This window comes from Schistocerca cancellata, chromosome 4 (assembly GCF_023864275.1).
Source record: "Schistocerca cancellata isolate TAMUIC-IGC-003103 chromosome 4, iqSchCanc2.1, whole genome shotgun sequence".
Lineage (NCBI taxonomy): Eukaryota > Metazoa > Arthropoda > Insecta > Orthoptera > Acrididae > Schistocerca > Schistocerca cancellata.
In genome coordinates, this window is record NC_064629.1 from 240,777,901 (window position 1) to 240,792,615 (window position 14,715).

The window sequence follows — 14,715 nt, forward strand, 5'->3', positions numbered from 1 at the left end:
TGTCTTCGCATGTAAGAAATGACACAAAATGTAAACCCAATTAACAGAAACTGTGATAATTCCTCCATGTGGAACTGCCACTTAAGTGATGATGTGGAAAGGAAAAAACAGCACAGCGTTAATCATGACAAAATTTCAATGCTGAACCGTAACACAGAGAAATATGGAGACCGGAGTACTAACAGCAAACAAAGGTTGCAGCCAGTGACTGAGGAATGAATGCAAACCAGATCTCCAGTATATTGCTGCTTATTTAATTAACAAGTGATGAAAACTAATATTATCATTTCGCGATCAACTGAAATAATTAGAATTTCGGGGCACTTATAATCCCACATTAAATTATTCAAAGGTTTATCCTTCTTGGACACTCCAGGGCGCGCCCGAAATGATTGTTGCTCGGAGGAATCTCCTGGCAGTTTCCGTTAGAAATGATGTGAAGCCTCGTAACAAATACGCCTTCGCTGATGCACGATCTAGATTTTCGGTGTCTATCACATCGGAAAGCAGACACATCCCCACTGCCCCCACAGAAAGAAGCGGGTGCCATCTCTTACGACTCCGCAATTTTGTTGGGATAAGAACACGGTGGAGGGGGTGACTCCAGGAGCGAAGTTATTAAAGGAAGAATCTGATCTGATTCTCTTTCGTGGTCTCTTGTATCTCAGATCACGTTCTGCGGACGTGATTTCATCACTGAAGGTGGAGATAGACAGAGGAGCTGTCGTTACATCAAAAGTTAGCACAGTGCTGGACACGAGCCCTTCGTGTTCTGAACCAGTAGCAGTAACTAGAAGTGCTGATCCCAGGCTTTAGCCACCGCCTTCGATACCCTACCGGCTGAATCTTCTTGAGGTAATAATGCAGTCAGTTGTCAGGTCTTCTTTCGTTCGCAGTCTTTAGGCAACGATGATTTTTTTTACCATCTTGGCTAGTCGTTTGATTTTTCTAAGAAGACTTTAATTGCTCAGCGTATATAAATAGTCTTACAAAGCAAATCTCAATTTAGCAAAGTCAACGGTAACGTGTATAGCTGTAAAATATGTTTATTGATTCCTAAAGCCTTTATGGTGTCGACATTGGAGGTAGTAGCTGAACTATAATCAACCTTCGTAACACAGGCAATATAAAAATTGTAATGAAATCATCAGACAACTAGGTATTGTTCTTGATTGTTGGTGTTTGGTTTCCCCATTTCGTTTCCTTTCCATCGACGATAATTGTCAATTTTCCGACAGCAAATAATTTACTAAGTGCCATCAGTGCGGTCCTCTGCTAAGTCTTATTACGAAGTATAGATTGCCGTTGTATTAACTTCCGCCATGACAGACAAGAACAGTCTGATACCCCCACTTTTTTTGCACTAATTCCAATTTTAAAAAGATGAAGCTAGTTTTCCTGCTCTCGCGTCAGAGAGAAACGACCTTCCGAAACTGTACCGATATCAGCCAGTACTAGTCCGATAACCACATTGTGGAATGAAAAGGAATGGTAAAAACGAGGAAATGATTGTGGTGTAGCTGCAATGCTCTGTACGATAGCGCCATTAGCGCGCCAACGTTAATTACTTCATACAGCAGCCAAAGACTATGAAAAATTACTTGTCACACTCTATTATTTAAGTTTCACAACCACACATCGTCGCTGCCTTGATCCTCTGTCTCCCACACGAACAGGCGACAACTACACGCAAATACAAGAATTGGGTTTTTCTTGTTAATTAAAATCCTCAGTAGAAATGAAGTAATGAACAACTTAGAGGGAAATTAAGACTCGGTATTGGTATTTTGGTCCAGTTATAAAAACTGTAAAAAAATGCTCATTTCATTTATCTTTGAGCTAAATTAAACACTTCACTCAAACCACTAAAATAGACACAAAGGACAAAAAAGATTTGCTCCCTTTCTAGAACACTCGACGTGCGGGGGCGGGCTGAAAAGTAATGCCTCCGAATTTTTTGTGTGGAAACTGCTGAATCTTTTTAAGGAAAATAAACTTTATTAACATCTTACATCTTCATTCTTCGTAACTACATATTTATTTCTTAACTAATCACCCAGGCGCCTAACACAATTCTCACAACGAGACAAAATGGTTCAAATGGCTCTGAGCACTATGGGACTTAGCTTCTGAGGTCATCAGTCCCCTAGAACTTTGAACTACTTAAACCTAACTAACTTATAGACATCACACACATCCATGACCGAGGCACAATTCGAACCTGCGACCGTAGCGCCTAGAACCGCTCGGCCACCCCGGCCGGCAAAACGAGACCCCTGTTTGTTTATATCATCACTGTAGAATATGGTTGACTTTGTTGATGGAGCCACAACGTCGCCTCTGCTCGCACCGCTTAATCTCTGTCAATGTGAAATCCACGAACGTGTTCTTTAAGTTTTCCATACAGATGAATATCGGATGGGCTCAAGGCGATACTGCATGCAGGATGATCGATGAAAGTGAACTCAAGGCGTCGGATTGTTGCAGATATCGCAGCGCTAGAGTGAGTTCTGGAATTGTCATGCTGAAAGAGAGGATCCTCCACGTGTGGACAATGTTTTCCTGTGTTTAAAGTTCAATTCCAGCACGCTATTTCTCACGTATCGACATGTTTACGTTGCACTCTACAATTCGGAGCCCTCTAGAGGCAGACGGTTGCAACTTGCGTCAGTGAAGCAGTAAGATCGTCCAAGTAATATGCGTCACATGTAACACCTCAACAGAACACAATAAAAAATTCGAAGACATTACTTTCCCGCACGCCTTCGTAATTCAAAGCGACTACCAGGCAGGCTTTACCAAGACAGACATGTTTGTGTGTGAAATCTTATGTGTGTGAAATATTATGGGACTTAACTGTTAAGGTCATCAGTCCCTAAGCTTACACACTACCTAACCTAAATTATCCTAAGAACAAACACACACACCCATGCCAGAAGGAGGACTCGAACCTCCACCGGGACCAGCCGCACAGTCCATGACTGCAGCGCCTAAGACCGCTCGGCTAATCCCGCGCGACACAGGCATGTTTAAAAACTAATAAAATGTAAGGAGTTCTTGGCAGGATTGCTTAATAAAGGTGTGCATGACGTTGGTTTCGTGGAAGGCGGAAAAGTATGTTGTCTTGGTAGCGTAGCTGGAAATCGTTTCTGCCCACAAAACTTAACACAAATTTATTTTTCCGTTACAGTTGTGAGATGTTTGCGGATAGACTTATTACGAGATATACGCGTTAGAAAAGTGATTATCAAAATTAAGTGTTGTAACGATATACGGCGGAGAACCACAGGCGGCACGAGCACTTCATGCGGGCCGCATTCCACCCGCGGGCCGCAGTTTCACGACTACTGTGTTAGGCTCAGCAACATATGAGACGTGGTGACCTTTGTGATGCTGTGCTAACAATTTTCCAAAAGCGTTAGTTATGTACATGCAATAAACTTTAATGTGTGTAATCATGCGTCTGTTAGGAGGGCTCACAATCCTAGCGGCCCAATCATAATGTGAATTTTAATTTAACTGTCATATTTTCAGCCAAATTCTCTCGACGCGTATCGGTCATTGTACACAAGGACCTAAATACAAGCATATGTGCTAAAGAAAGGAAGCAGGCTTTTCTCAACCAAGTCATATTCGTTTACACTGAGGTGACGAAAGTCATGAGATAGCAATACACACCTGTACAGATGGCGTTAGTATCGCGTGTACAAGGTATAAAATTGTAGTGGATTGGCGAAGCTGCCATTTGCACTCCGGTGACTCATGTGAAAAGGTTTCCGATATAATTATGCCATAATATGCAATATATGCATATGCCATATTATGCCATAATATGCAAGACTGGAGTTAACAGACTTTGAACGCCGAATGATTGTTTGAGCTAGTTGCATGGGACATTAAATTCCGGAATTCAATATTCCGAGATCCACAGTGCCGAGAATGCCAAATCTGAGGCATTACCTCTGGCAACGGACAATGCAGTGGCCAACGTTATTCACTTAATGACCAAGAACAGCGGCGTTGGCGTAGAGTTGTCAGTGCTAACAGAGAAGCAGCAACACGTTAAATAACTGCAGAAATCAATGTGGAACGTACGACGAACTTATCGCTTAGGACAATGCGGCGAAATGTGGCGTTAATGGTCTATGGCAGCAGACAGCCGACGCGAGTCCCTTTGCTGACAGCACGCCATCGCCTGCAACGCCTCTCCCGGGCTCGTAACCATGACGGATTGGAGCCTAGACGACTGGAAAAGCATGGCCTGGTTTTCAGTGGGTGCAAGCTGATGATAGCGTTCGAATGTGGTGCAGACCCTACTAAGCCATGATACAAGTTGTCAACAACGCGCTGTGAAAGCAGGTGGTGACTCCATAACGGTGTGGGCTGTGCCTACGTGGAATGGACTTAGTCCTCTGGTGCAACTGAACCATCATTGACTGACAATGATTATGTTCGGCTACTTGGAGACCATTTGCAGCCATTCATGTACTTCATATTTCTAACAACAATGAAACACGAACAGCTGCTAGCATGAGTTTCTTAGAAGTGGATACCTTAGGGGTTGCGAAGCAACTCAAATCGCTTGATACGGGCAAGTCTTCAGGTCCAGATTGTATACCGATTAGGTTCCTTTCAGATTACGCTGATACAATAACTCCCTACTTAGCAATCATATACAACCGCTCGCTCACCGATAGATCTGTACCTACAGATTGGAAAATTGCGCAGGTCGCACCTGTGTTTAAGAAGGGTAGTAGGAGTAATCCATCGAACTACAGACCTATTTTATTGACGTCGGTTTGCAGTAGGGTTTTGGCGCATATACTGTATTCAAACATTATGAATCATCTCGAAGGGAACGATCTATTGATACGTAATCAGCATGGTTTCAGAAAACATCGTTCTTGTGCAACGCAGCTAGCTATTTATTCGCACGAAGTAATGGCCGCTATCTACAGGGGATCTCAAGTTGATTCCGTATTTCTAGATTTCCGGAAAGCTTTTGTCACCGTTCCTCACAAGCGACTTCTACTCAAGCTGCGGGCCTATGGGGTACCGTCTCAGTTGTGCGACTGGATTCGCGATTTCCTGTCAGGAAGGTCGCAGTTCATCATCGAGTAAAACTGAAGTGATACCAGGTGTTCCCCAGGGAAGCGTCCTGGGACCTCTGCTGTTCCTGATCTATATAAATGACCTGAGTGACAATCTGAGCAGTTCTATTAGGTTGTTCGCAGATTAATTACCGTCTAGTAAGGTCATCCGAAGACCAGAATCAGTTGCAAAGAGATTTAGAAAAGATTGCTGTATAGTGTGGCAGGTGGCAGTTGACGCTAAATAACGAAATGTGTGAGGTGATCCACATGAGTTCCAAAAGAAATCCGTTGGAATTCGATTACTCGATAAACAGTACAATTCTCAAGGCTGTCAATTCAACTAAGTACCTGGGTGTTAAAATTACGAACAACTTCAGTTGGAAAGACCACATAGATAATATTGTGGGGAAGCGAGCCAAAGGTTGCGTTTCATTGGCAGGACACCTAGAAGATGCAACAAGTCCACTAAAGAGACAGCTTACACTACACTCGTTCGTCATCTGTTAGAATATTGCTGCGCGGTGTGGGATCCTTACCAGGTGGGATTGACGGAGGACATGGAAAGGGTGCAAAAAAGAGCAGCTCGTTTTGTATTATCATGTAATAGGGGAGAGAGTGTGGCAGATATGATACGCGAATTGGGATGGAAGTCATTAAAACAAAGACGTTTTTCTTCGCGGCGAGATCTATTTACGAAATTTCAGTCACCAACTTTCTCTTCCGAATGCGAAAATATTTTGTTGAGCGCAATCTACATAGGTAGGAACGATCATCAAAATAAAATAAGAGAAATCAGAGCTCTAACAGAAAGGTATAGGTGTTCGTTTTTCCCGCGCGCTGTTCGGGAGTGGAATGGTAGAGAGATAGTATGATTGTGGTTCGATGAACCCTCTGCCAAGCACTTAAATGTGAATTGCAGAGTAATCATGTAGGTGTAGAACTGTCACAGGGTCACAATTTTTCGCAACTGGTTTGAAGAACGTTCTGGACAATTCGGGAGAATGATGTGGCCACATAGTCGAGATATCAGTTAGTACACAATATCCTACAGTGGCAACATTTTCAAATTACGGACGGCTATGGAAGCAGCATGGCTCAATATTTCTGCAGGGGACTTCCAAAGACTCGTTGAGTTCATGTCTCGTCGAGTCGCTGCACTAAGCCGGGCGAAAGGAAGTCCGGCACGATACTATCAAGTGTCCCATGAGTTTTATTACCTCAGTGGGTGAAACGCATCTGAGGACTGCCTCTCGTAGCTGTAGGTGGGAACCCGGCATTGAGTTTTAGTGCGGCTGCTGTGTTGCAGATGGCGGACTTACGGCAAGTTTCTGCAGGATATGGTCGCTGCTGAAGGCGCGGCCCGAGACTCTCTGCACCAGCGTCACCACCTGCTGCTGGTCCAATGTGCCGTCCTCAGACTCCGGGACAGTCGCTACAGCCACCTCGAAGCTCTTCTGCAACCAGCGTTCTCGCATCTTCTCTTTCTCCTCCAACGGGTCTGCAACAAGCACAGGCTACTAAATGGAGGGGCATAAACAAATCGAAAGCCGTGGCAGGGCACATTTGCGCGTGATTCCCCCACATAACGCGATGCCACATTGTTGAACAACATAATTTGTAAGGAAATCGGACAAAATATTAATTCATGAAATGTATTAACAATTGCGAATATGGAAAACCATCAGCTGTAGAATGGAATGATGACAATGGACATTTGTGTCAGATGTAACATCATAGATTAAGGGTCGACCTGCGACAGCAATCGCACAACTTGCGTACGGGCCGCTAGACGCCGCCGCGAGCGCTAAGAGTGCATTGCGGTCGCAGGCGCGCGTGTTACGTATGGGCCGCGAGGTGCCGCCACGAGCGCAACCGTGTATAAGTGCCGACGGAGTTTGGCCAGTTCTCATTTTGTAGGCATCTAATTTTTGCCTATTCTCTTATTTGCTTAGTTGCTTAGTTGCTTAGCTCTTATTCGTTTATGGCTCATGTTATTGTGCTCTCTCTCAGCCATTCTGATTGTTTTGATTTACTCCCAATTGAGAAGTGCTCATTTTGGCATTTCACTTTTGCATATTTCTCATTTTGCTAGCCCCTCCTCTCTTCATCCCGCCGCTTCCCCAGCTGCCCCATGCTCTCCCCTTCTTTTTCATCCTCTCTGACCTTTCCCTCGGCAGGTCCCACCTGGTAGTTTTATTCTTCGTCATGTGTGCTCCAAGTGGGTTTTAAGTGTGTTGTTTCGGAGTGCTTTTAATACTGTGGCCAATTTTTAATCTGTGCGTGCGCATCCAGTGTCTTCTCTGTGTTTTGAGAATCGCCAACTGAGTTTTTTAACTTTCTGGTGACTTTTTTAACTGTCCCCAATGGACGTCTACATGTCAGTGTATTTTTACCTCCATTTTCTCCCCTTACTCTGTTTTATGTTCCCCTTTTTTATCTCCTTATGTATGTATTATTTTATTCTTGTTTTAGTTGTCGTGTCACTCGGCTGAAGAGCGGCGGATTGTGCTGCTGACAGCCCTCCCCTGCCCATATGGGGCAGGGGAATGAAATCACAATAAAGAAAAAAAATCATTTTGCTAATAATATGCTCCTTAGCTTTTTACAGTTGATTTGATTAACATAGTCTTATGTAATGTTTGTTCATCTCAGCCTGTTCATATTTTGATGTTCTTTAAATACTGTAATAATTATCGGAAGCATTTCTTTCCTTAAACTTGTGTAAAGTATTCTCGATGTAGAATTTGTTCTGTGACACAGGTGTAAGGTTTTGAATATGAATTATATACGAAACTGTGCTTTAAAGGGAATTTATTTTTTCAGTTTTTACTACATCAGACAACAATTGTGTGATATGAGGGAGAAATTTGAGGGGCGAACCCATGGAAATAGTCTTAAGTGATCCCCTTTAAAAATAAAAATTTGTGTGACACTGAAAGACGTGACACTAAAGGATACGTCACACGGACCGGGCCGCGAACACAGATTCCCTGCTTATCGTGAGCGATAGTACCATTTGGCTATCCGTGCACGACTCATGACCAGACTCAAACTTCCATATGTCGTCAGCCATTTGTCTTCAACCTGTACTCGCACATTCATTATGTGTTTTCTCGTACAGGTGAGACATTTTACCTGAAAGTCGCTTGCCCGGTGTCGGCGGATAAATACGATACTGCAGTGCCTGTGTTGTTCTGAATTACGATGCAAAGTTCCTTTGGACATACATGCAGCATTCAGAATAACACACGCACTGCAGTATCGTAAAATATTAATCGTACAATGTAGGATTTTAGCGCCGGTATTTGCGATACTGCTGAGATTTGAGTTATGAGAATGAGGCCGTGGTCCAATGCATAATTCTCTGCCAACCGTCTCGTAGTCTACTGCTGGAGACATTACAGAAGCTACACGACTGAGAAAGCTGTTACAGACCTAAAAATAGCTCTGCAAACCGAAAAGTTTATATGTCATTACATTATTAGATGTATAGATAATTAGAAAACCTGAAGGAGCTTCAGGGGATAAAATCTACAGACATGCAAGGTCTACAGTTTGTAATGAAAAAGGAATGACTAAAGGAAAAGTTATCGTTCCATTCGTAAAAGCGATCATAGATCGCATCAGCAAAGTACTCGGAAAACACGTTACTGATACGGTGTTTAAACCAACAAGAAAGGTGTGGGAATGTATGAACACTGCAAAGGGCCTACGCCTACTGCTTGCCACAGCAGGGTATACAAGGTTGTTCACAATTCATGTTACACACTTCTAGAGGTTGTAGAGGGAACATAGTAAGACAAGTTTTATAAAGGAACCCATGTCCGGAAACGTCATCCAACGACACTATAGGGTTCCTAAATAAAACCTGATCTAACTCACCTATTTACCCCTAGGAGTGTGTAACATGAATTGTGAAACACCCTATATAAAATTCTATACACTTCCGACCAAGTGTACAAAGGAACTACAAAAAAACCAGCATTAACACCCGCCTCAAGGAACACAAGACAGATAATTCAGCAGTAGCAGATCAAGTGGTTCAAAAAATGGCTCTGAGCACTATGGGACTCAACATCTTAGGTCATAAGTCCCCTAGAACTTAGAACTACTTAAACCTAACTAACCTAAGGACACCACACACACCCATGCCCGAGGCAGGATTCGAACCTGCGACCGTAGTAGTCCCGCGGTTCCGGACGGCAGCGCCAGAACCGCTAGACCACCGCGGCCGGCAGATCGCGTGCTAGGGCCGGGAAATCAGCAGTTCCGTTTCTCTGACATTGTGATTTTTGTAATAACTAAGAATTACTACGCCAGATGAGGAGAGAGGCCATAGAAATTCAAAAGCACAAAAATAATTTCAACAGAAAGGAAGAAGGTTTAAAAAGTTGCGGTCCTTAGTGCTAAATAAAGAACAATGCCAACTCTTCCAGTCTACAATCTACATACACTATGTGATCAAAAGTATTCGGACGCCTGGCTGAAAAAGACTTTCAAGTTCGTGGCCCTCCCCATCGATAATGCTGGAATTCAGTACGGTGTTGACCCACCCTTAGCCTTGATGAAAGGTTCCACTGTCGCAGGCAAACGTTCTATCAGGTGCTGGAAGGTTTCTTGGGGAATGTCAGCCTATTCTTCACGAAGTGCTGCACTGAGGAGAGGTATCAATGTCGGCCGGTGAGGTCTGGAACCAAGTCGGCGTTCCAAAACATACCAAAGGTGTTCCATAGGATTCAGGTCAGGACTCTGTGCAGGTCAATCCATTACACGGATGTTGTTGTTGTGTAACCACTCCGTTACGGGCCGTGCATTATGAACAGGTATGTCACGGTCCGTGCGGCTTCCCCTGTCGGAGGTTCGAGTCCTCCCTAGAGCATGGGTGTTCGTGTTGTCCATAGCGTAAGTTAGTTTCAGTTAGATTAAATAGTGTATAGGCTTAATGACGGATGACTTCAGCAGTTTGGTCCCCTAAGGCCTTACCACAAATTAAAAACAAAAAAAAAAACAAAAAAAAAACAGGTGCTCGACCGTGTTGAAAGGTGCAATCGCCATTCCCGAATTGCTCTTCAACAGTGGGAAGGAAGAAGGTGCTTAAAACATCAATGTAGGCCTGCGCTGTCATAGTGTCACGCAAAACAACAAGGGGTGCAAGCCCCCTCCATCAAAAACACGACCACACCATAACACCACCGCTTCCGAATTTTACTGTTGGCACTACACACGCTGGCAGATGACGTTCACCGGACGTTCGCCATCCCCGCACCCTGCCATCGGATCGCCACACTGTGTACCGTGATTCGTTACACCACACAACGATTTTCCACTGTTCAATCTTCCGTTGTTTACGCTCCTTACATCAAGCGAGACGTCGTTTGGCATTTACCGGCGTGATGTGTGGCTTATGAGCAGCAGCTCGACCATGAAATCCATGTTTTCTCACCTCCCGCCTAACTATCGTAGTACTTGCAGTGGATCCTGATGCAGTTTGGAATAGCTGTGTGATGGTCTGGATATATGTCTGCTTATTACACATTACGACCCTCTTCAACTATTGGCGGTCTCTGTCAGTCAACACTTCACTGTCACATCGGAAACAGTTGACCTAGGGATGTTTAGGATTGTTGAAATCTCGTGTACAGACGTATCACACAAGTTACACCCAATCACCTGACCACGTTTGAAGTCCGTGAGTTCCGCAGAACGCCCCATTCTGCTCTCTCACGATGTCTAATGACTACTGAGGTCCTGATATGGAGTACCTGGCAGTAGGCGGCAGCACAATGCACCTAATATGAAAAACGTATGTTTTTGGTGGTGTCCGGATACTTTTGATCACATAGTGTAGCATACTTCGGAGCGATTCCGCGATCTTTGGGAAAGGTCTGTGACGTCACGAACCGGCCGTTGCATGGATACATATACATAAAGTTCGACTTGTTGAGCTTGTTTTGAGTCTGTAACAGCTTTCTGAGTCGTTAAATCCCTTGATGATGTCTCCAGCGGTGGAAGACGAAACGTTGGACAGAGAATTATGACTTGGACCCCAGTCTTTTGCCCATAACTCAAATATCAACAATGCTGCAAAATATTAATCACCCGCAGGAGATATTACGTTGATACCGTTTAGATGATATTCAGTGAAAACACGATAACACTGTTGAGTGTGGTACTGTGCGGATAGGAAATCGACTGCAGTATTCTCTGCAAGCAACAACAGCGTATCCATAACAAAACCCATACTCAAGTATATCGACATAATAATAAATAAATGTGGTATGTTCGATTCAGTAGAATTGGCCATCAAATGACAATCTGACAATCACAGTTTAAAGATTCAGTTACGTAAACTCAAGCACAACTTTGCAACTTGAACTTAAAAAAATAAAAACATGACAATCGATAAATAAATCCATAGCAAATGGAATAACAATGTGAGAAACGAAAACTTATCTCTAACCTGCAGAAATATCTCTCTGTAAACAACACTGAACAATGTTATATGGCACTATAGTCAATATTTTACGTTCCGTTAGGCCCCAGCATAGTATACGTCGGTATAAGACATAATGAAAATGAATAATCCAGTTAAGTAATAAGCTTTTATAAATATTTTACACTTGTGGCCAGTTTCGGCTTATTGCCGTTATCAAGTGACCTGCGTAAATAACATACGTAAATCGTAGCTGTTTAATGTTCACAATTGCACTGATACTTACGTCTAGTTCGAAGTAACCATCATGTTTCATCTATATCACATTTTTTCTGTCATATCTGTGTAAGCATATTACTTTTTTAGTTAAGAAACGTAAAAATACGTTTTTGTCAGATATTTTGACAGATTTTGACAGTTCTTTACTACGATGCTGTATGTTTATAAAGCATAGACAGCTCACCAGAGATGATTTTACAATTCGTTGTTCTTATTTTGCTTTAAATTTTATCTGTGGACTGTGTACGTTTTGTTTACCACATGAATATTTCTTTTCGTATTTGTTATGTCAATAAAGTTTTCTAGATGGTATTTATATTTAAAATCTATATATTAATGTAGAATTGTGAATGGAGACACAGATTTTAAACATAATTACTGTCTTGAAATATGTCAATAGAAGACGATAAGAAATAGTCTTATGGTAAACAGTTTTACACAGGCCATAGATAAAATTTAAAGAAACATAAGAACCACGAATTGCATCATCATCTCTGGTAAGTTGTATATACTATGCAAACATATAGCATCGTAGTAAAGAACAGTCAAAACTGAAATGTCAAAATATCTGAAAAAAAACGTATTTTTACATTTCGTAGCTACTATAGGTAATATGCTTACAAAGATATGACAGAAAAATTCTACTATAGATGCAGTGTGATCGTCATTTCCGAGTAGACGTAAGTACCAAAGCTACTGTAAACATCGAAGAGCCACGATTTACGTACAGATAATCGTAACTATGTTTTTTTCATAGGTCACTTGATAATGGCAACAAGCTGAAACGCGCCTATCGTTTAAAATACACTCCTGGAAATTGAAATAAGAACACCGTGAATTCATTGTCCCAGGAAGGGGAAACTTTATTGACACATTCCTGGGGTCAGATACATCACATGATCACACTGACAGAACCACAGGCACATAGACACAGGCAACAGAGCATGCACAATGTCGGTACTAGTACAGTGTATATCCACCTTTCGCAGCAATGCAGGCTGCTATTCTCCCATGGAGACGCTCGTAGAGATGCTGGATGTAGTCCTGTGGAACGGCTTGCCATGCCATTTCCACCTGGCGCCTCAGCTGGACCAGCGTTCGTGCTGGACGTGCAGACCGCGTGAGACGACGCTTCATCCAGTCCCAAACATGCTCAATGGGGGACAGATCCGGAGATCTTGCTGGCCAGGGTAGTTGACTTACACCTTCTAGAGCACGTTGGGTGGCACGGGATACATGCGGACGTGCATTGTCCTGTTGGAACAGCAAGTTCCCTTGCCGGTCTAGGAATGGTAGAACGATGGGTTCGATGACGGTTTGGATGTACCGTGCACTATTCAGTGGCCCCTCGACGATCACCAGTGGTGTACGGCCAGTGTAGGAGATCGCTCCCCACACCATGATGCCGGGTGTTGGCCCTGTGTGCCTCGGTCGTATGCAGTCCTGATTGTGGCGCTCACCTGCACGGCGCCAAACACGCATACGACCATCATTGGCACCAAGGCAGAAGCGACTCTCATCGCTGAAGACGACACGTCTCCATTCGTCCCTCCATTCACGCCTGTCGCGACACCACTGAAGGCGGGCTGCACGATGTTGGGGCGTGAGCGGAAGACGGCCTAACGGTGTGCGGGACCGTAGCCCAGCTTCATGGAGACGGATGCGAATGGTCCTCGCCGATACCCCAGGAGCAACAGTGTCCCTAATTTGCTGGGAAGTGGCGGTGCGGCCCCTACGGCACTGCGTAGGATCCTACGGTCTTGGCGTGCATCCGTGCGTCGCTGCGGTCCGGTCCCAGGTCGACGGGCACGTGCACCTTCCGCCGACCACTGGCGACAACATCGATGTACTGTGGAGACCTCACGCCCCACGTGTTGAGCAATTCGGCGGTACGTCCACCCGGCCTCCCGCATGCCCACTATACGCCCTCGCTCAAAGTCCGTCAACTGCTCATACGGTTCACGTCCACGCTGTCGCGGCATGCTACCAGTGTTAAAGACTGCGATGGAGCTCCGTATGCCACGGCAAACTGGCTGACACTGACGGCGGCGGTGCACAAATGCTGCGCAACTAGCGCCATTCGACGGCCAACACCGCGGTTCCTGGTGTGTCCGCTGTGCCGTGCGTGTGATCATTGCTTGTACAGCCCTCTCGCAGTGTCCGGAGCAAGTATGGTGGGTCTGACACATCGGTGTCAATGTGTTCTTTTTTCCATTTCCAGGAGTGTATTTACCAACTGTATTACATTACTGCAGCTAGTTTTGGAGCATTAATTTTCTTTATGTCCTACACTAATGTTATATGAAATGAAATACACTCCTGGAAATGGAAAAAAGAACACATTGACACCGGTGTGTCAGATCCACCATACTTGCTCCGGACACTGCGAGAGGGCTGTACAAGCAATGATCACACGCACGGCACAGCGGACACACCAGGAACCGCGGTGTTGGCCGTCGAATGGCGCTAGCTGCGCAGCATTTGTGCACCGCCGCCGTCAGTGTCAGCCAGTTTGCCGTGGCATACGGAGCTCCATCGCAGTCTTTAACACTGGTAGCATGCCGCGACAGCGTGGACGTGAACCGTATGTGCAGTTGACGGACTTTGAGCGAGGGCGTATAGTGGGCATGCGGGAGGCCGGGTGGACGTACCGTCGAATTGCTCAACACGTGGGGCGTGAGGTCTCCACAGTACATCGATGTTGTCGCCAGTGGTCGGCGGAAGGTGCACGTGCCCGTCGACCTGGGACCGGACCGCAGCGACGCACGGATGCATGCCAAGACCGTAGGATCCTACGCAGTGCCGTAGGGGACCGCACCGCCACTTCCCAGCAAATTAGGGACACTGTTGCTCCTGGGGTAACGGCGAGGACCATTCGCAACCGTCTCCATGAAGCTGGGCTACGGTCCC

General features: G+C 44.7%; 1 protein-coding gene across 1 annotated transcript in view; it reads right to left on the reverse strand.

The window, feature by feature from the left end:
• LOC126184041 (inactive phospholipase C-like protein 2) overlaps window positions 1-14,715 on the reverse strand; it is a 749,749-nt gene that overhangs the window by 523,493 nt on the left and 211,541 nt on the right. Inside the window, exon 4 of the mRNA XM_049926398.1 lies at window positions 6,413-6,591. Coding sequence (XP_049782355.1) covers window positions 6,413-6,591 — 179 coding nt within the window. The remainder of the gene's footprint in view (window positions 1-6,412; window positions 6,592-14,715) is intronic.